Genomic DNA, 23,106 nt, shown 5'->3' on the forward strand with positions numbered 1-23,106 from the left:
TAATTGCCATGCTGGTGTGACCTTCTGGTTATATTTTCTCAATAATGATAATCAATACAACACGTTTTAAATTACTTACAATATGTATCAGCCTCATAAACAACCTATAAATTACATGTATTTCCTTCCAACAAATTACATTTAACATATGCATTTCTTTGAATGCTTCCCATAGATGTCATGTAGCCAACTATCAGTAAACGGTGCTAGTAATTTGGGATATGAAACATGTTAAGCTGAATGTGAAAAAGTTTGTTTACACTCTAAGAAAGTCTTTACAATTTGTATGGATCAGATGAGATCATTAGTGTAGTTAAAGATGAGCTCCTATTAAAAAGCAAACTATCTGTTCTATATAGGCACAGATATGGTTTTGAGAAAAGAAGCTTGCTTCCCAACCACATGGTCCTCCTGGGTTCACCTTCACTTTGTGGCACCTTGAGCAAGTGTCCTCTGCTATATATAGCACTGGGCTGACCAAAGCCTTGTAAGTAGATCAGGTTGACAGAAACTGAAAGAAGCCTCCCCAACACACACATGCATGCACCTTTTATCTTTTACTTGTTTTAGTCATTAGACTGTGGCCATGCTGGGGCACCACCTTGAAGAATTTTTGCTGAACGAATCAACCTCAGTACTTATTTTTTAAAGCTTGATACTTTTCTGTCGGTCTCTTTTGCCAAACCTTTAAGTTACGGGACATAAAGCACACCGACACTAGTTGTCAAGTGATGGTAGGGGACAAACGCAGACACAAAGACACATGTACGTGTATATATGATGGGCTTCTTTCAGTTTCCATCTACCAAATCCACTCACAAGGCTTTGGTTGGCCCAAGGCTATAGTAGAAGACATTTGCTTAGGGTGCCACATAGCGGGACTGACCCCAGAACTATGTGGTTGGGAAGCAAATCTCTTACCACACAGCCATGCCAGCACCTTTTAAAAGAGACAGTCAGTGTACCTGGAGGGTACAGGCATTGCTCCTGGTACCTCTTGCATGCTGAGTGAGCACTGAGCAATCTGAGTTAATTCTATGTATGTGTGTTTGTTTGTTTGTGTCCCCTTATCTTGTCATCATGTAATACTTGTAAATGATTGTTACTGTCATGCAAGCAGTGTCATTCTACAAGAACATGTCTGGCCACAGGGAAATATTACCTTGCTTGAGAACAGGTGAGGAGAGGATTGGCAACAAGAAAGACGTTCAGTTATATAAAAATCTGCCTCAATAAACCCCGTCAAACCCATGCAAGCATGGAAAAGTGGATGTTACAATGATGGTCATGGTGATGATGATGAATTCATGCACACGCCTCTGTGTCTGTTGCAAATAGTTAACTTAACTTTACATTTGAGGAAGCTGCATGTCTCTCAGCAGATGAGGGTTGGCTACAGGAAAGGTATTCATCAGTAGAAAATCTGCTCCAAAGGTGGCGAGCTGGCAGAAACATTAGCACCCTGGGCGAAATGCTTAGCGGTTTTTCATCTGCCGTTACGTTCTGAGTTCAAATTCTGCCGAAGTCGACTTTACCTTTCATCCTTTCGGGGTTGATAAATTAAGTACCAGTTACGCACATTGGGTCGATGTAATCGACTTAATCCCTTTGTCTGTCCTTGTTTGTCGCCTCTATGTTTAGCCCTTTGTGGGCAATAAAGAAATAAGAAAATCTGCTCCAACAAATTCCCTCAGACCTTTGCAATCATGGAAGAAGATCGTCACCATCATCATTTAAAATCTGCCCTCCATGCTGGCATGGGTTGGACGGTTTGACAGGAGTTGGCCAGGCAGAAGATTATTGTTATTATTATTTTGTTTTGGCATGCGTCAGTGTCTAGGCATAAAGCTTGCACAGCAAAATTCAGAACCTTTCATTTCAGACTTTTGTTCAGAACTTGTGAGCCATTGTTAGTTTTGATATTGGCTTTTATATTAACTCTCTTCCTTTCTGTTCAGTCTTTCAACACCCGGACAATAGAGATTTGCTTTCCATTGTTTTTCAGCAGTAAATATATATATATATATATATATATATATATATATATATATATATATATATGTATACACACACACACATATATATCTTTAGCTTTGATGAATATATTTTTTATATTTAACCTTTTCTGTTCTATTGTCTTTATCTAAAATTTTGTTGTCAGTCTTGTTATTTCCTAGTTCATGCTTTATTGTCTCCTTAAATATATATATATATATCACTTTTAGGACAGTATATTTGGAATACAATGAGCAGTCAACAGTTTTTTCTAGGTTTTCCAATTCACTGAATTTCTAAATATTATTTCAAACTTCTGGTATATTATTAGGTTGGCTAGTGTTAGTTATACATATATTTGTGTCATTGAGTTTATTTTTTAACATAACAGTGACTCTTCTGTTGTGGTTCTTTCCAATAGACTTGTTTTTTTCCCTATCTTGTCGCAGTTCCATTTACTCCTATGTATTAGATTTCTGATTTCAGTACTAATTATCTTTTCCAGTTCTAATTCTATAATTTCTGTAGCTAAATCTAACTTAACCCTTTTGCTACCAACCCACCCAATACTGCCCTTGGTTTCATGATACAATTTCCTTGTTCTAAAGTGATCTAAATTAAAATTCCATCAAAATCCATGTTAATTTATTCTGTCAAATGTGATGTTTATTTATTCACATTATTTTGAATTGATCATGCATTATTTTGTAGCTTTCAGATTTTGATGAGCTGTTAATTTTTAGAATGATATTGTAGGGTTGGTGTGAAAGGCCAGGTCTGACCAGTTTGAGCATAAAACAGGTAGACTAATTTGACCAGATATGACCTCTTTAAATGTTAAAGGGTTAATAATTCTTTCTGCTATAGGCACAAGGTCTGAAATTTTTTGGGAAGGGGCTAATTGATGTAATTGACCCCAGTGTTCAACTGGTACTTATTTCATTGACCCCGAAAGAATGAAGGGCAAAGTTGACCTTGGTGGAATTTAAACTCAGAATGTAAAGACAGATGAAATGCCACTATCCAGCCTGGTGTGCTAGCAATTCTGCCAGCTCACTAGCTTACATCAGCTTAATAATGCAAGTTATTTACATTTGACAGATATTTGTCCTCATCTTGTTTGTTGTTAGCACAACGTTTCGGCTGATATACCCTCTAGCCTTCATCAGGTGTCTTGGGAAGGTTTCGAACCTGGGTTTTCATTCCTGAGGTATTTTTCGATGTTGTTGTTGTTGTTTTTCAGGTGACTGCCTGGAATTGAACTCGGAATCTTGTTATTTTTCTATATCTTCATTATTTTCAAAATTAACTGAAACAAAGGCAGTGTATTTCACTCGAAATATGGTAACAAATGTCTTTTGTACATTTGCCTAATCTAGGAGTTCTCAAATCTGGGTACACGTACCCCAAGGGGTACTCAAGAGAATTTGCAGAGATAAGTGATGTTTGTAAAAACACTGAAATTTTAAAGTAATTACAACCATTCAAATGTAACTCATATGCCTAGAAAATGTGTGGAAAGCATTTTGCAGTTTCCATCCTCTTATTGCTGAAAACCATTTTGAACAATTTTTGGAGTTGGATGTGTTTAGAAATCTTGAAAAGGGTAAAATCAAGGAATGAAGTAATAATGGAACAGTGAGCTGGCAGAAACGTTAGCACGCTGGGCGAAATGCTTAGTGGTATTTTGTCTGTCTTTATGTTCTGAGTTCAAATTCCACCCAGGTCAACTTTGCCTTTCATCCTTTTGGTGTTGATAAATTAAGCACCGGTTGCGTACTGGGATCGATCTAATTGACTGGCCCTCTCCCACCAAATTTTGGGCCTTGTGCCTTGAGTAGAAAAGAATAACGGAACAGTATATTGCTGGTGCTGGAAGTCCACATTGTAAAAAGAGATAAAGATAGTGCAGCAAAATACTTGATTATTAAGAAGCATGGTCTAGTGGTTACGCTGTTACACTCAGGATAGCAAGATTGGGGTATCAATTCCTGAACTAGGTCTCCGATGAAGGGATATTTAAAATATCCCGGAAACAGCTGTAAGACCTTCTATTTATAAATGTTGTAAAATCTTCACAGCCTTGGATTTACTGTAAGGGTACATGTAACTCAACTATTTGTACTATAATTCTAAAAGTTTGTAGGGCAGTTGATTGAACTATTGGAATATTAAGTGTGGAGACCGACAAAGCTTCATTTACTTGGTTTGTATAGATACATATATGCTTATACAGGTATGTGTGTATATAAATTTGTAAGATATAAGTTAGAGGTTATGTAACAATCTAAGGGTGAGACAAATCCGAAGGCACTTTTTATGTAATTTTCACTGGTTTTGCCCGATCACGTTTTTGTTACCTTGCTAAATTCCTTTTGAGAATTATTCGGTCTTAGTAGACACATGACATGTGATCTTCTTCTAGCACATTAGCAGTCCACCTAGTGGCCTCCTTTGAGCATGGCTGTTGCCAGTACTGCCTGACTGGCCTTCGTGCGGGTGACACGTAGAGGCACTCGCTACACTCTCTGAGTGGTTGGCGTTAGGAAGGGCATGCAGCTGTAGAAACTCTGCCAAATCAGATTGGAGGCTGGTGTTGCCATCCGGTTTCACCAGTCCTCAGTCAAATCGTCCAACCCATGCTAGCATGGAAAGCAGACGTTAAACGATGATGATGATGATGATGATGATGATATATATATATATATATATATATATATATATGGGAGAATGTACAAAAAAACAACAAGAGACGAGGACAGGTGGTGTAAACAACAAAAGGATGTATTAGTATGACGCTCGGGAATACGGAAAGTCTTTAACGTTTCGAGCTACGCTCTTCAACAGAAAGAATACGGAGACAAGGAGAAAAACACGGAGAAAAATATTGAATAGTGTTCAGATATATATATATGTCTGTGTGGCATGTAGTTTTGTTGTCTGTTTCTTCTGTCAGCAAATATCATTCAAGCTTGTTCTGCCTTCGAAGTTGTATGAAATAAGTCATCCCTTACTTGAAAAAGCAGATATGTTTAATGTCAGGAAGGGCATCCAACTGTAAATCACTGCTGCAAGTAATATATTCATTCAGCCAATACAAGGATGGGAAAATGGAATGGTTTTGGTATTTGTATTTTCCAAAGTCATTTTGAAAGTAAATTTGATTTGTTTTTCATGTACATATTGTGTAAATTTGATATAAATAATTGTCTTTTTTTTTGTTTTCATTGTTAATGAAATGATATGTGTTTTTAATAAAACTGCAATAAACCCTGACAAAACGTGTTTGGTAATATATTTGTTTGAGAAAATAAAAAGACAGAAATATTCAACTGACAGAGGAATGAGAATAATACATACCGAGTATGAGATGTTTTGGCACGATTCAATACCGACTTATATGACATCAGACATTTTAGTGTTTCACTTATTCTCTCCATCTCTTTCTCTCTCCCTCTCTTTCTCCTCTTTCTCTCTCTCCTGCTCTTTCTCTCTTTCTTTCTCTGTTAATGTGTGTGAGCATCTAGTTATATTTTTATGTATGTGTGATGTCTCTCTCTCACTTTATGTATGTGTATATTTCTGTATGCATGTATGCGAGTGTGTTTGGCTTTAGTGCCAAAAGTTACTGTCACCAAAACAGGTTAAATGCCGAGTCAGCCATGCCAAATTATCAGAGTCCAAAGGGCAATGTCTAACTGTCTCATTCTGATATTAGCTTCAAATTTTGGCACAAGGCCTGCAACTTTAGGTAAGTGGGTAATTCAATGTCATCAATTCCAGTGCTCAACTTGTACTTATTTTATTGACCTCGAAAGGATGAAAGGCAAATTTGACTTTGGTGGAATTTGAACCCAGACTGTAAAGACAGACGAAATGGCACCAAGCATCTTGTCTAGCATGCCAATGGTTTTGCTAACTCACTATCCTTCTATATTCTGGTTGGCTTTGCCTTTCATCCTTCAGAATCAATAATTAAATATCAGGCAACAAATTGATTAAATCGATTGATTATATACCTCCCTATAATTTTTAGTTTCTACCAGTCAACATGATAATTTTTATCATTAATTAATTAATTTATTAGTAAAGGGGTCTGGGCTAAATATTTTGCTGTATTGAGTTATAATCTTTCATTTCCTAAATTCAGATTCTGCTGGTGTCGAGTTTGCCCTTTATTTCTTCATGAACAATAAAATAGAAACCAGAAACTGTACTGGAATCTATAAATGATCTCAAGTCTAAACTTGTGACTTTGTTGTGTAAATGAGTAAAATCGGTATTAATTAAAGATTTAAGCTGTTAGTAAACTTATTTTACTGATCAATATGCAAAGGAGATTTAGTCGTCAATTTCTGTATATAAAGAAAAGTTAAATTCTTAACAAATTCATGAATTCAAAATAGTTCATCATCATTGTCATTATCTTCAGCATTTTGTCTCCATTTTTTCCATGTCAGCATTAGTTTGGTAGGTCTAGTCCAGTTGCAGTTTTTGCTGTATAACATTCAAGTTGTAGTTCATATATATATGGTTTCTCCATCGGTTACAATGACAATGTTCCAGTTGATCCAATCAACGGAACAGCCTGCTTAAGAAATTAATGTGCAAGTGGCTGAGCACTCCACAGACATGTGTACCCTTAACGTAGTTCTTTGGGAGATTCAGCATGTCACAAAATGAGACCAGGCTGGCCCTTTGAATTACGGGTACAACTCATTTTTCCCAGTTGAGTAGAGTGGAATAACATGAAGTACAGTATCTTCCTCAAGGACACAATACATCACCAGGTATCAAATTCACAACCTTACAATCATGAACTGAGTACCTTAACCACTTCGCCACTTAATTATGAATTAAAAGCAGTTCAAGTAATGTAAATATCATCACTTGCACATACACAGTGTATGTGTCTTGTTTATATGCCGAATTTATTGCAGGATAGCATCCTGGGAATTCTTCCTATTCAATTGTAGGGTGGTAAAGAACATCTGAATGTCATATATGTGTGTGTGTTTGTGTGTACACACACATGTGCACAAGCACACACATGCACTCACATACACACACACACACATGTATAATTTAAAGTTTATCTGTCTCAAGTGTACAGACCCAGTTAGGTGAGAGCTTATCTCTGTTTATATGTCATTTAAGTGATCAATAATGTAAGAATCTCCTTCAGAACAAGATGCCAGTCCATCATAGGGTTATTCTCCACCCCCAGCTATTATTGGTACTGATTTTCAGCTGAATGGAATGAAGTACCTTGCTTGAGGACACAAAACACTGCCTGGTCAAAGAATCAAACCCACAACCAAGCTACTGTGAACCAATCATCGTAAGCACCAGTCTTCAGTAGAGTTTTGGTCTACTCTTGTTTATCGTAGATGATGTTTGCCCAAGGTGTCACACAGTTAGAACCATGTAGTTGTGTGAGTCAAACTTCTTAATTACTTGGCTCTGCTTTGCTTATGTACAAATACTTGGCAGACTGGTATAGCTAGTACATGTGCTGTCTGGGCCAACCTTTGAGTTTTCTGCCTGAGGACACCCTTTGATTTTGCTCTCCACTAACCTTAAGCCTATATAGTCGCAGGTGTAGCTGTTGTTTATAGCTTAATCCATTTTGAGTTCTGTCAAAAGTTAATGTGTATTGCCAGGCTGAAGGGAAAATGTTGTAAATACCTCCCAGAAAGAAAAAAAAAAAATTGGTGTTCTGACATTTCTGGACAAGTTAAAAAATAACTAATTTAGATATTTCATTCTTGTGTTGAAACAGATTTTGTTGTATCTTGGGAGGGTCATTATACCAATAAGAGACACAAGCACTGGTTCTGTTTCACTTCTTTTTACTATTATTATTATTATCATCATCATCATCATCATTGTTATCATCATCATCATCATCATTATCATTATTCATTTGAAGGTGGGAAGCTAGCATGCTGGACAAAATGCTTAGTGGCATTTCTTCTAGCTTTACTTCTGGAGTTCAAATTCCAACAAGGTTGACTTTGCTTTCCGTCCTTTTGGGTCACTGAAATAAGTACCAGTTGATCTGGCCTTGTGCCAAAAATTAGGAAGATTATTATTAGTCAGTTGGTTAAGCATTTAACTAATCAACTAATCGATTGTTTGATTAATCATTCTGTCAAACAATCAGTCAGTTAGGTTCGTCAATGTCCTTTCATTGCCATTTGCAACCTCATCAATAAACTACCTTCTCTACTCCAGGTGTTTCCTAATGTTTCTCTCCTTTTTTTTTTACGTTGTGCAATTCTTTAATTTTTTCATTTTTTTCCCTGTTTTTATCTTTCCAGGCAGTATTAGAATGTCGATTGTGTGTCGAGGTGTTTCGATGTCAAGGCGACAAAGTGCCTCGGCTACTTTTCTGTGGCCACACTTTGTGTCATCAGTGTTTGACAAGGCTTACCTTGCATGGCAGAGCAATCCTGTGTCCATTTGACAGACAACCTACTGAAATTGGAGATTCTGGAGTATGGGGCTTAAAGAAGAATTTTGCACTTCTTGAACTTTTGGAGAAATTACAGTATTCTAAAAAAATGCCACTTAAAATATTTTCAGAAGCAGCTCTTGCAAAAGAAAAAGAGGTAGGTTAAAATAACATCTTATATTCTCTTTCAAAACATGGTATATTTTTTCGTGTATAGTTTTTACTTGTAATATTTCAATATAAAATTTGGCTTCGTGGTAAGTGGTAAGTGCTACCGGCATGGGGCTCACGTCACTGCTAAAATGTATATGAGACTTAAAAATTAGTACTGGGGCCAACAGGGATTGACTAAAATTCTACAAAGCTGTGCTCCAGTGTGGCCACAGTCCAATGACTTAAACAAGTGAAACAATATAACATTATGAAGTGTTGATAGGTCCTGGTGTGAATGTGTGCTTAAGAAATTTGCTTCCCAACCACATGGTTCAGGGTTCAGTCCCACTGTGTGCCGATTTGGTTCAGTATCTTCTGTTACAATCTCAGGCTGACTGAAGCTTGGTGAGTGGATTTGGTAGACAAAAACTGAAAGAAGCCTGTATCATATATTGTGTGTATATGTGTGTGTATGTATGTGTGAGTGTGCATATGTTTGTGTCTCCTTGTCTTGACATCATGTGACAGTTGATGGTTGTAAATGAATGTCATCCATTTCCAATATTCTGTGAAAACATACTCAGACATGGAGAAATGTTATCCTACTTGGAAACAGGTTAGGGTTGGCAACAGGAAGGGCATCTGATCATAGAAAATTTACCTCACTAAATTCCATCTGTGGATGCGCGTGGCTTAATGCTTAGGGTGTCGGCATCATGAGCCTGGCTAGGCTGTAAAAGGGCGCCGTGGAGGCGCATGGCTTAGTGGTTAGGGTGTCAGCACCATGATCATAAGATTGTGGTTTTGATTCCTGGACCGGGCGACGTGTTGTGTTCTTGAGCAAAACACTTCATTTCACGTTGCTCCAGTCCATTCAGCTGGCAAAAATGAGTAACGCTGCGATGTACTGGCATCCCGTTCAGCTGGGGAACACATACACCATAGAAACCGGGAAACCGGGCCCATGAGCCTGGCTAGGCTTTAAAAGGGTGCATTTATTTATTATTTTTTTAAAAATTCCATCTAACCCATGCAAGTGTGAAAGAATGGACATTAAAAATGACAATGATGATGATGATGATGATGATAATGACTTTTTTTTTTACATTTCAGCTTGCAATAGTCTGTGATGAAAATGAGCTCCATACTGCTGTACTTTACTGCACCACATGCTGCACTCATTTGTGCATAGAATGCTCAGAAATTACACATGCAACTCGCACCTTGGCTCGACACAAGCGAGTTGCATTATCTGAAAAGCCGCGAGAAAACCCCAAATGCAGTTACCATCCGATGCATCTGGTGGAATTTGCTTGTTTGGAAGACGAGTGTAAGATGTCTCCCCTGATGTGCTACATATGTAAGGACTATGGACGACATGTGCGACATAAGGTAAAGATGTCTCGTTAACCCTTTAATTAGTATTGTTTCATAAGGGTTGCTCTTGTTTAACCCCAGATCAGTCCTAACTGAACAGGCCTGTGATCAAAGGCATACTAGCCATGACCAAGGTTCCAGTTACACCAAAGCAAAATAAGACTGTTTTTTTTTTATCTCTTGGCATAGTTTACCTCAGATTACATTAGCCAATGTGTTCTTCCTTTTTTTTGTTTTGTATTTTTAGGCGCAGGTGTGATAGTGTGTTTATGAAGTTTACTTCCCAACCACATGGTTTCAGGTTCAGTCCCTGACATATCTATGCATGTGTGTGTTTGTGTTTGTCCCCCACCACCATCTGACTACTGGTGTTGGTTTGTTTTTGTGTTATGTCCCCAAAACTTAGCAGTTTGGTAACAAAAAAAAAAAAAAAACCTCAATAGCATAAGTATCAGGTTTCAAAAAAAAAAAAACCAAGAATTACTGGAGTCAATTTGTTTGACTGAACCCTCAATGTGGTGCTCCAGCATGGCTGCAGTCCAATGATTGAAACAAGCAAAAGATACAATGATAATTAAATATGATGGGTGTAATATATACATTTCTCCTTTAACAGCCTTCAGTTTAAAATATATTTAGCTTGTCTAATTTAAATGCATTTAGACACAGATATTAATTACTTTCTCTGTTTATTTACTTTAGTCATTAGTCATTTTCTAATTAAACTACTTTTTTTTAATTGAATCTATGTTTAAGATTAAAAAATGCATTGGCAACTAATGAACTTTCAGAAATATGAACCGTTTCAATTTATAGTAGCTGTTCTGCTTTTTACATCAGAACCAGCCCAAGAGAGACTCTGTGTGTGGGAGGGTGTTGTTTTAAATTCATTTGCCATTGCACAGGCATGGCTGTGTGGTTAAAAAGCTTGCTTTACAACTATGTGGTTTCAGGTTCAATCCCACTGTGTGGCAGCTTGGGCAAGTGTCTTCTATTATAGCCCTGGACTGGTCAATGCCATGTGAGTGAATTAGGCACATAGAAACTGTGTGGAAGCATATGTGTGTGTGTATGTATGTATGTATGTGAGTCATTGTGTCTGTGTGTGTCCCTCTCCACTACTTGACAGTTGGAATTTTGTTTGTTTGTGTCCCTGTAACTCAGTGGTTTGACAATAAAAATCGATAAAATAAATACCAGACTTAAATGATGAGTATTTGTGTGACGAAAACACTTCAGGTGGTGCCTCAGCATGGCCACTGTCAAATGACTGAATTAAGTCATAAAAAATAAAAGATAAGGACAGACTTTTTCAGATCCTCTTAGATTTGACAAAACGGATAACTGGGTTTGCTTAGTTGGAAGGGAAAATTTAAGCAGGAAGAGTAGTTTACTAGACTGCAGTTTAGTGAAGAAGGGTCAGGCAGAGTATTTTTTATGATATCATGTAAGTGATAAGAAGAGAGATTCAAATGTTTTCATACTACAACAGCTTACTGTCATACAGAATACATTTGATTACTCTGTTTTATAGCTTTTGCTAAGGCAGGCGTACCTGTGTAAGAAGCTTACTTCTCAGCCATATGGTTTTGGATTCAGTCTCACTGCTTGATACCTTAGGCCAACCAAAGCCTTGTGAGTGGATTTGGTAGACAAAAACTGAAACAAGCCTGTTGTGTGTGTATGTATGAGTGTGTTTGGGTGTGGTAAGGAGCTTGCTTTCTAACCACATGATTCCAGGCTTCAGTCCCACTGGGTGACACCTTGGGCAAATGTCTTTCTGCTATAGTCTCAGGTTGACCAAAGCCTTATGAGTGGATTTGGTGTATGGAAACTGAAAGAAGCCTCTTATATATATATATATATATATATATATATATATATATACATGTGTGTATGTCCGTGTCCATCATTCCCACTTGAATACTGGTGTTGGTGTGTTTACATCCTTGAAACTTAGCAGTTCAGCAAAAGATACCAGTAGATTAAGTACCAGACTTAAAAAAAGATATATAAGTCCTGGGGCCGACTCATGCAATTGAAACTCCTTGAAGCGGTGCTCCAGCATGGCTACAGTCTAATGACTGAAACAGGTAAAAGATATAAAATAAAAAATGCACACACACACACACACACACATGCATACATATATATATATGGTTATTCACATATACATATACACATATATACATACATACATATACACACATACATACATACATACATACATACACACATACATACATACATACGTGTGTGTGTGTGTATTAAAACAATGACTGGAAAATTTGGTATGTTTTAATTCCATGTTAAGTGTGTTTCAACACAGTATAAGAAATACATCATGAATATAAATACAATTATTAACAATTATAATAGTATAAGTGATAAATTCATGATTAATCCTTTCTGCTATAGGCACAAGGCTTAAAATTTTAGGGGAGGGGTCTCATCGATTACATTGACCCCAGTGCTTAACTGATACTTATTTCATCGACCTTGAAAGGATGAAAGGCAAAGTTGACCTTGGCAGAATTTGAACTTAGAATGTAAAAACAGATAAAATGCTTCCAAGCATTTTGCCTGGCATACTAACGATTCTGCCAGCTCTAGTAATAATATTAATATTTATTATGTATTTTCTATACTATAGTGAAACATATGTAACATGGAATTAAAAATATACCAAATTTTCCAGTCTTTGTTTTCCTTTTATGCTTACTCTGCAAATATTATGATTCGTCAGGACTTTTAACTGGTATGCATGACTTTCTCATTTAAAATGCAACATCTACGTATATACATATGATTACTGGCATGTGCAGTGTGCTTCATGAGGACACAGCTTGAATTATAACACCTCTATACTATGCATGTATGTGTGTGTGTGTATATGCATACATACGTATATACATACATATATAAACACACACACACACTTATGAGGAGGTGCTGAAAAGTTCTTGGCTTTAAGGGTTACATGAAAGGCTTGGCTGGAGGCTCAACCTTCCAAGTTCTTTTACAGGGCTTAAAAACTTAAGGACTGCTGCAATAAGTGTATGAATCTGAGAGGGGAATATGTTGCATAAAATCATAATTAACTAATCCTCCTGTATTTTCTTTTATCCAAAGCCAGGAACTTTTCAGCACCCCTTGTATGTATATATACATGTGTGTGTATATATATGTATATATCAATATGGCCTGATATGAATGTATGAAAAGTAGCTATGCAAAATCTCACAGGATCCAATATTGATCAGAGTTTGGTATTTAAAGCTCCACTAAAGACTTATAAATGTATTCTTGGTATCACTGTTGTAATATTGATTTTTAGAGAAGCACTATTTTTTCCAACAATAGAATATTGATATGCCCTTCAAGTCTTGAGCGTGGACTATATTACTCTGTCTATGTACTTAGATAACCCATGAGATAGTTAGCATCCAATAACTTCTATTCCTTTAAGAATCAATGCCAACAATTACCATTATTTGATATAAATTAGACTTTTTGCACTTATTCAGTCATTTTATATTTGTTTGCTGTTTTTGTGCTAGTATAGCTGGATTAAGACTTATTGAAGCAGTATGTTACTGCCAGATGCTCTTCCTGTCACCAATCTTTATCTGTTTTTCAACTAAGGGATCTTTTTGGTTAATTCCACTGGTCTTTACAGATATATTTCTATATACATGTAAATATGTATGGCTGAGTTCCTTTCGAATGTTGTGCCTCAGGGAGGCAAAGTGGCTGAGTTCCTTTTGAGTGTTGGGCCTCACGGAAGCAATGGAGGCCCGAGACCTTTGGCATTTTGTCATGCTTGCAAGCAGGGGAGCAAACCCCTACCATCTTCTAGCTGATGATGGAATCACTACACTGAAAAGTTTTGGGCTATTTGTGCTCATCATCAGTGGTGAACATCCAGCCACTGGAGATAGCAGGAATTTGTTCCAACTCGCAATATACTTCTCAGTATAGCAAGAGTCAGGGAACTTTTTTAACCAATAACCCCAAAATATATTTATTTATACTGATGTTACCCCCTTGATTTGAAAGGAAAAGTCATAGATTCTTTGAATTCAAACTGTTTATTGAATCTATTTATATGGAGAATACTAAAAAGTATAAAACAAATGCAATAAAATAAATTAATATCCTCATTATGAAACAAAAGGATTTTTCTAGAAACTTTTTCACTTCAGGTTTTGGAGAAATGAGGTTGTTTCATTTTTGTTACAATTACCTAAAAATTGGTGTATTTTGAATCCAGAGTAATTTGGATACAGTCTTTGGGGTTCAATCAATTTCTCTGCTTTGTTTTCATCTGCATTAAAGTAGAGAATCTTTGTTTGCCAAAGTAGGTTGTTGCAAAAGGCAGCAACTCTTTGACTGCCTCTTCATGCCAGAAGAAAAATTTGTCATAACAAGGAACATGGTTTTTTTTATATAATTTTACTTATGTCTAATGAGTCCTCATTACCCCCAAGAATATCATTTTTACCCCACTTGGAGTAATTTACCCCAGTTTGCCAACCCCTGCTGTATAGTTACTACTTACATCTCTTATAGAGATTTTCTAACTAGCTACTTTGCTTATTTTAATTAAAAAAGCATTACATTTAATAGCAATCTAAATGCTAAAGGGTAAACTGCCTGAGATTCATTAGTCACTAAGAACTGAGTTGATTAGGTTAAGACTCTTCTATTATTTATACATCTTAATGTGCCTGCTAATGGCATTTGAAACATTAATATTCTATCTGCTTACTTTTGGTTTGTAGCATGCACTTCTTGAGATGGAAGCAGAAAGTGTGCGCAATTCCATTATCAGTGCTGTGCAGCACATCAAATCGTTTGGAGAAGAGGTTTCAGAATCTGCTCACAAGATGGCATCAGTCATTCAACAGATCGAAGGTGGAGTAACAGTTGTGCAATCTGATGGCTTCACTTCTACACAGCAGGTATTATTATTATTATTGTTGCAGTTATCATCATCATCATCATCATCATCACCATTTTTAATTAGTAATAATTAATAATAATAATAATAATAACTTTTTGCTCTTGTCAACATATTTATCATCATCATCATCATCAGTGTCATAATCAACATCATCATCATCATTCCATGTTAATTGTACACGAGTGTCACCATCATGTAAGCAGTGTCCTTTGTTTCCAATCTTCTGTGAAAACATGTGAATTCATGAAGAAATATTACCTTACTTGAAAACAGATGAAGGTAGATGACAGGAAAGGCACCAGGCTATACAAAACATCTACCTCAGCAAATTCTGTCTGAACCATATAAGCATGGGAAAGTGGATGTTGAAATAATGAAGGTGATGGTCTCCTATTCTCGTTATCATTCCTGATGGTTTTTTTTTTTTACCTTCTGTTTGTATACACCAATTTTTTCTATACCTGATCTCTTTTTCAATTATTTTTTTTTTCAGAACCTAATTTTACTACATATAGTGCCAATTTGGTTTCATTGCAGGTACCCGGTACAGCAGAGCAAGCACGTTCTAAAATCAAAGAATATTTTAATGAATTACGTCAGAATCTCAACTGTCAAGAACTTGCTGCTCTAACCACTGTAGATACCCACATCCGAGAAAAACTTTGTATATTACGCCAGCAACAGGAAGATATGGCCATCCTACTTGGTCAAGTGTCATCCGTATGTCTCCAATGTGAAGTTACTTTACAACAAGTAAGTAATACAGTTGTATCACTAAGGAATTTGTTGAGGTGGATTTTCTACAACCGGATGCCAACATTCATCATTTTCCAAGAAAAATAATATTTATTCAATTTCGATCTTAACAACGGTGTTAAAACAATGACCTTTGAGCTGCATTTTCACCTTGAGGAAGAGATGGAACTCTGCAGGTGCTAAATCAGGCGAATGAGGCAGGTGCAGAAACGATACCATGTTGTTTTTGGCAAGAAACTCATGAGTGAGGAAAGCTCGGTGAAAAATCCAATATTTCATGCTCCCCAGATCCAGTCACTTTTGCTGAATGTCCTCCCTCAAATGCTTCAAAATGTTACAGTAGAACTCTCAACTGATGGTCTAGTCCTGGGGGACGGATTCTTGATGCACAATACTACAGTTCCAGGGTTGACACTTGTAGCAGGTCTTCCAGATTGCTCATCGTCTCCCAGAGACATTCTTCCACTTTTGAAGCACCTGTGCTACTCAAAGTATTGTGTACGACCCATTGCCTCGTCGCTGTAAGCTTACTGAAGCATGCTCAATGTCTTTGTAGCAGACTTCCCAAGTTTAACACAAAATTTCATGTTGGCTCTTTGTTCCTGTTCATGACAAAATCACAGCCTACAGCATAGCATACATGTGATCATAAAAAGCACAAGTTTCGCAACTTATGAAGTAAACACAGTGATGTCACTCAGCACACTGCCTCATGAAGGTCACTGCTAGTGCTCACTGCACATGCAACCATATGGTGCCATCTGTTGGCACATTACTGAATTGGTCTAGGAACTTTTTGATGCCATCTCGTTGGTGTCATGTGAGAAAGATATAACCTAAATTTTTTGTAGTAAGTCAAGTAAGTGTATACATGCTCTCTGGATGATTCCTGTCTTTTAGTCGTTCTAGCTGTTCATATTAAGAATGAAGGTTTTTTTTTTTGTTATAATCCCTAAAATGATACTTGTTCTTTACAGGATGATACAAAGGTGGTGCTAGCCAAAAATGAAGTTAACAGTTTATTGGATGCCATCCAGAAGCAACAGCAACAATTCTCTGAGCTTCCAGATCAACTACCTCTTGATCCAACCATACCAATAACTTTTACAAGGGTATGTTTTGTTTTTGTATTTGGTTTGCAAGATGCTTGATGTGAACCCATGTGTTGAAATGTATTTTGTTGTATCTTGGGAGAATTATTATGAAGAGACAGCCAAAGGTGGTAAGCTGGCAGAATCATTAGCACACCGGACAAAATGCTTAATGACATTTTTTCATCTGGCTTTACATCTTGAGTTCAAATTCCACTGAGGTTGACTTTGTCTTTCATCCTTTTGGGGTTGATAAAATAAGTAGCAATTGAGCACTGGGGTTGATGTAATCGACTAGCTCCCATTCCCCCAAAATTTCAGGCCTTGTGCTTATATTAGAAAGGGTTATGAGGAGATAGACAGACAGACCTGAGGGAGACCTGGAGTTGAGGGGGCATTTCATAGGTGAAGTTACAAATGGCAATGAAAGGACTTTGACAAACTTAGCTGATTGATTGATTGACCAAACGGTTTAATCAAACATGAACCCAATGACTAAAAACCAGTAAAAAAATTCACATTATCTAAAGTTTAAAAATAAGATCTGTTTCACATAGTATTTCATGTTTTAATCAAGACATTTATTTCATAAATTATTATTACATATTTTTGATGACTTTGGGTCAGGCTGCAGTTTCCATTAAAAATGGTTGTATTTGTTTTAACAGGATAATCGAGTTCATATTGGACCTAAGATGGAGATGCGTGTTGTTACCCTAGGACTTGATGATGCTGGAAAAACTAGTATTCTTTTTAAATTAAAACAAAATGAATTTATTCAGACTATTCCTACTATAGGTTAGTATTTCTTTCTTTTTATTTTATTCTGCTTCCACTAAAATATGTTATTCTAATCTGTGCTATGTGTTAATAAAATAATCCTCATCTTGTTCATTTTACATCCAGTTTTCCTTACTGCTGTGGTTTTTGAAGAGATTTTGACAAGAGCCTTATCACTAGTTGTGGGTTTCGACACCTGGTATACATTGTAACAGAGAAAATTACTTGTCTTTGTCATTGTGCATGACATGTTTCTTTCTTTTCATTTTTGTTTTGGTACAGTTTTTATAAATGTATGCTCCTCATCATCAACCACGTGTGTGTGTGTGTGTGTGTGTGTGTGTGTGTGTAATGGTGCATGACCTTGTGGTTAGGGCGTTGCACTTACAATTGCGAGATCATAGGTTTGATTCCCAGGTTGGGTGGTGTGTTGTGCTCTTGAGCAAAACACTTCATCTCTTGTGTGGTATACTCTGCTCCTGTACAGATAATGTTGATCACTCTAAACAAATCATCTGAGCAGGTTGTCCATGAGAGATTATGACTACCATATGGATATATATATATATATATATATATATATATATATATATATATATATATATATATGCATGTGTGTGTGTGTGTATATATATATATATATATATTTATAAGTTCTCCACCGATAATGGTGTTTTCATACCGAAGGGCTTGGTAAAAATTATTAATTGTTAATTTATTAATAAATTAATAAATTGATAAACCTTTACCCTTTTAATTGTATATATATATATATGTATATACACACACACACACACACACACATTTATTAAAGTTTTACAAGAAGAGGTGTGGCACTGACTTTGAAGTTCCAACCTTCATTGCTGGCCTTGTGCCACAATTTGAAACCAATATGTATAAGTGTATATATGCATGTATTACAGTTGTGTGTGTATGTGTGTATGAACAAACATATACATGTGTTAATTATTGACTCGCTTCCCTGATTTGGTTCCATTTTGTAATTTCAGGTTTCAATGTTGAAACAGTGGAGTATAAAAATTTAAAATTTACTATTTGGGATGTTGGAGGTCAACACAAAATACGACCCTTATGGAAACATTATTATTTTAATACTCAAGGTAAATGTATTCATTGAATAAAAAAAAAAAATTAAAATTTATGTGGAAAAAAAATTGCATGATTTCAGATATAGGCACAGGTGTGGCTGTGTGATAAGAAGTTTGCTTGCCAAACACATAGTTCTGGGTTCAATCCCACAGTGTGGCACCTTGGGAAAGTGTCTTCTGCTATAGCCTTTCTCTTCCTGTTGTCAACCCTTGTTTTTCAAGTAAGGTATGTTTGCTGCACTACAGAACTTTTGTTTACTGAAGAGTATAAACAAAAGCACTGTAATTTTTTTTTTACCCAGATGTTAATGAAGACACAAAGAAATGACATTCGCATACACACACATGCAGCTTGTGTGCAGCTTCTGTCTACTGCATATACTAATATTGGTTAACCAAAGACTGTAGGAGAAGATAAAGTATATTTAATTGGTTTTATATTTTACATTGAATTGTACACATAGATACATATACAAATGCACATGTTTAAGATATGTGCACATTGTTTGAATTCTGTGTTCAAATTCCACCTAGATGCTGCTTAAGACCAGAGCTAATCACCTGAGCAGGGGAACACCCTGTTTGACTTGCAATCAACCAATTTGGACACATGGACCTGCAAAGGTATAGATAAACCTACAATGGCATACTGGGGTAAACATTCAGAAGTGGATCAAGAATAATTGAATGGAATTTTTACATTTTATGCTTTTCCTCAAAAATACCTTGTCTGGTTTTAATTTAGAGTTGTTTCAACATACCTAATTGTATTTAATTAACTTTTCAGCTGTGATATATGTAGTGGACAGCAGTAATAAAGACCGTCTGCAGGAAGCTTACAATGAACTTGCTAAATTAGTACAAGAAAAAGAATTACGAGAAGCTTCATTATTAATTTTTGCAAATAAGCAGGTTGGTAGGATAAAAATATTTATTTTGTTATATTTTACTTTCTTTTCAATTTTTATTTTGGAAAAAGTAAAGAGCAAAATTTGAATTTTCTCATTTTACTAAATTTCTTAAGGTGGCAGATTGTATTTGTATATTGGTTTCAAATTTTGGCACAAAGCCAGCAATTTCAGGTGTAGGAGTAAGTTTCTTGCTGTAGAGAGAATGTCAGTGCTATTCACATTTAGAAGAGAGAGTGAGAATGATCGGGTAATTTGAATGTATCGTATGTTCAGACAAAAATTAATATAATATGGAGAGAATTTATTCTGAAATTATTGATAAATTCATTGATTAGATGTAGAGAAATCAAAATATGATTTAAAGACAGTTAACTTCTTATTTTTATGGCTGCATATTACATGGAAAAAAATTACTCTATAAAAAAATAAATTATAGTGAAAAATTTGTTTTATCTTACTTTTACTGGTTTCACTCACTGGATTGTAGCCCTGCTGGGGCACCATCTTCCAGGATTTTAGTTGAACAGATCAACCTCAGTACTTACTTTTTAAGTCTGGTATTTATTCTATCAGTTTCTTTTGCTGAACCACTAAATTACAGAGATGTAGACAAACCAACACCAGTTGTCAAGGGGGTGGAGTGGAGGGCAAACACAACACAAACACCATGACACTCACTCACAAATATATGTTTATATATAAATGTATAGTTGTATGATTTCATTTTATTTTTTCCAGGATATTGAATCTTGTGCAAGCATTGAAGAGATTACAGAACAATTTTCACTGTTTAAACTCTGCTGTAACCGCAGTTGGCACATTCAGGCGTGTGATGCCAAAAGTGGCTATGGTCTTCATGATGGTCTTGAATGGCTGTCTCGTCAAATGGTAGCAACAGGATCACCAGAATTTATTTAACATCTCACAACATTCACCAGACCTGGGCTAAAATCTGATCTCCTCTATACAGACTCTTATATTTTCCAGTGAATTTATAAAAGCAAGTGACTACATATACACAAATATGTAATAGTTCTCTTATCAAAGTTGTACCTGATGCCAAAAGCAAAACACCTCAAGGTAATCAGCACAGCTAACACTGATATTTCTTCTAATTTAGTTTACAGAATTTGTTTTCCTTAGACCTTCAGTTTACAAATATCAACACAACACTGAGATATCTTCGTTTTCATGCATACATATATATTTATATTTTCTCTGTATTCCCTTTTGATATTCGGCTCAGTTAAGTTTTAACATCTAAAAACCAAAAATTCAGGTAATTTACTTGAAGAATAGACCTATTTCGTTGGAAGCTTTCTTTCTTCACCTTTTTTTTTTGCAGATTTATACAATGCCCAATAATTTCATGCCATTGATCTGTTAACAGATCATTAGGTGACTGAACAAACCCCTACTAGCTTATCGTGGCTGATATTGTATTTTACAGTGTGTATATATATATTTCCATCTAGGTGATAATACAGTATTCTTCATTATTAGCTCCCTTTACAAGCTCATGCCTGATTATGTTCATAATAAATTATTTGAATTCCTTTAATGTGTTTCACCTTATAATTATTTACCATTTGAAGAAATATAGCATCAAATTCCAGGATATCTGTATTTAAACTCATAAATCTTGGAATCAGATGCTTGTTATTTTTTTCTAAATTTATATTAATACATAAAGAGTCTAAACCTGGTTTCTATGGCATATAAGTGACTGAGATTACAACACTTTCATCTGAACAGGATGCTAGTCCTTCACAGGATTAACTTTCCAGCTATTGCTAGAATTCACTTACAGTTGAATGAATTAAAGCAATATGAAATGAAATGTTTTGCTCAAAACAAAATGCAGTGCCTGATCTGGCAATTGAAACTAGAACCATATAATCGTGAATGCAACACTAACAATTAGGCCACATGCCTTGATTTTTTTTCATGGGACTATCAGAAAGGGTTGCATGTGTGATAGGAATGACTTGAAGTGGGTTCAGATTTCAGGCCACATCTGTAAAATAATATCAAACTATTCTTGCTTCTTATGTTGACTAAGAATCCAAGAAATACAACTCTTCTTCTCTTAAAAGAAAGATTATTTTCAGAACAGCAAATTTCACCATCATCATTAATTTAACGTCCACTTTTCCATGCTTGCATGGGCCAGCCAAAATTCATTACAACAGTATTTTCTATGGACAGTTGCCCTTTTCTGCTGCCAACCCTTACTTGTTTCCAAGCAAGGTAATATTTCTCCTGGCCAGACATGTTTTTTCATGGAAGACAAATGAACAACCTTGCTTGTATGATGATGATGATGTTTGCTTACAACTATCACATAATGTCAAAACAAGAGTACAGACACACACATCATCATACAGTCTATGAAATCCACTCACAAGGCTTTGGTTGGCCTTGGGTTATAGCAGAGGACATTTACCCATGTGCTGCACAATGGGACTGAACCAGATATCACATGATTGAGAAGCAAGCTTCTTAGCCATACAGCTACACCGGCATCTATTTGTGAGGAATAATTACAATCTGTGTGCTACTTGAAAATCAAAACAAATAAATAAAAACAACACAAGGTGAAATTTTCCAATTTATTAAAATTTTATACATTATCAAAAGGTTAGCTTTATTGGATAGCATACCACTGCCATGCTTTGATAAAGGAAGCAGTGATTAGAAAGACGACAGCTAGAGTCAAAAGTACTTTCTCTGTATAGATAGGAAGCATCTTAGATGTTTGTAGAGGCTGCAAAATAAAAAAAACCAAAAAAAAACCCAAAGAACTGTAAGTAGGATAAAAATTGAATGAAGAAAAAAGTTTTCAAATTTGAGCAGGCTGTGTGGTAAGAAGCTTGCTTCCTAACCACATGATTCTGGGTCCAGTCCCACTGCGTAGTACCTTGGGCAAGTGTCTTCTACTATAGCCTCAGGCCGACCAAAGCCTTGTGAGTGGATTTGGTAAATGGAAACTGAAAGAAGCCTGTTGTGTGTATATATATATTAGGCTTACAAAGAATAAGTCCTACGGCCGATTTGTTTGACTAAAGGCGGTGCTCCAGCATGGCCACAGTCAAATGACTGAAACAAGTAAAAGAGTAAAAACAGAAGAATAAAATATCCAAAATTCTATTAGTGTCCAAGACATTCCAGTACTCAACACAATATACATATTCAGATGCAAAAAAGGTAAATGCTTCAATTAAATCTCAATTTGTAAAGGTAGTTGTAGTTTTTCTTACCATTAGTACAGGTTTAGCTCCGGAAACTTCACCTTTTGCTTTAGGAGGAGGGACATTTAATTTATGAATGTTTTCTGGACCAAGGACATGACATTTCAGAAAATGTTTTCCTGTTGAAGTTATTTCGACATCAATAGATTTACCCATAAAATCTCCATCTTTTGCTACTAATACCTAGAGAGAGAGAGAGAGAGAGAGAGAGAGAAAGAGAGAACAATAAATTAACAAGAAAATCAATTTCTAAGGTATGA

The 23,106-nt window shown here is 35.9% G+C and overlaps 2 protein-coding genes across 9 annotated transcripts in view; one reads left to right on the forward strand and one right to left on the reverse strand.

Annotated features, from left to right (window-relative positions):
- LOC106879190 (E3 ubiquitin-protein ligase TRIM23) overlaps positions 1-21,156 on the forward strand; it is a 27,058-nt gene extending 5,902 nt beyond the window's left edge. The window contains exons 2-10 of the mRNA XM_014928644.3: positions 8,319-8,609; positions 9,719-9,997; positions 14,767-14,946; positions 15,486-15,701; positions 16,682-16,816; positions 17,464-17,593; positions 18,586-18,696; positions 19,472-19,596; positions 20,334-21,156. Coding sequence (XP_014784130.1) covers positions 8,319-8,609; positions 9,719-9,997; positions 14,767-14,946; positions 15,486-15,701; positions 16,682-16,816; positions 17,464-17,593; positions 18,586-18,696; positions 19,472-19,596; positions 20,334-20,513 — 1,647 coding nt within the window. The 3' untranslated portion in view covers positions 20,514-21,156. The remainder of the gene's footprint in view (positions 1-8,318; positions 8,610-9,718; positions 9,998-14,766; positions 14,947-15,485; positions 15,702-16,681; positions 16,817-17,463; positions 17,594-18,585; positions 18,697-19,471; positions 19,597-20,333) is intronic.
- Positions 21,157-22,193: 1,037 nt separating this feature from the next.
- The window catches only part of LOC106879197 (threonylcarbamoyladenosine tRNA methylthiotransferase), a 29,962-nt gene continuing 29,049 nt past the window's right edge, over positions 22,194-23,106 (reverse strand). For all 8 annotated transcript variants that reach the window (XM_052969947.1, XM_052969946.2, XM_014928659.3 and 5 more), the window contains exons 14-15: positions 22,856-23,029; positions 22,194-22,362 (exon numbers count right to left, since the gene is read on the reverse strand). In XM_052969947.1, coding sequence (XP_052825907.1) covers positions 22,243-22,362; positions 22,856-23,029 — 294 coding nt within the window. In that variant the 3' untranslated portion in view covers positions 22,194-22,242. The remainder of the gene's footprint in view (positions 22,363-22,855; positions 23,030-23,106) is intronic.

This window comes from Octopus bimaculoides, chromosome 8 (assembly GCF_046866305.1).
Source record: "Octopus bimaculoides isolate indiv1 chromosome 8, ASM4686630v1, whole genome shotgun sequence".
In the NCBI taxonomy this organism is placed as follows: Eukaryota; Metazoa; Mollusca; class Cephalopoda; order Octopoda; family Octopodidae; genus Octopus; species Octopus bimaculoides.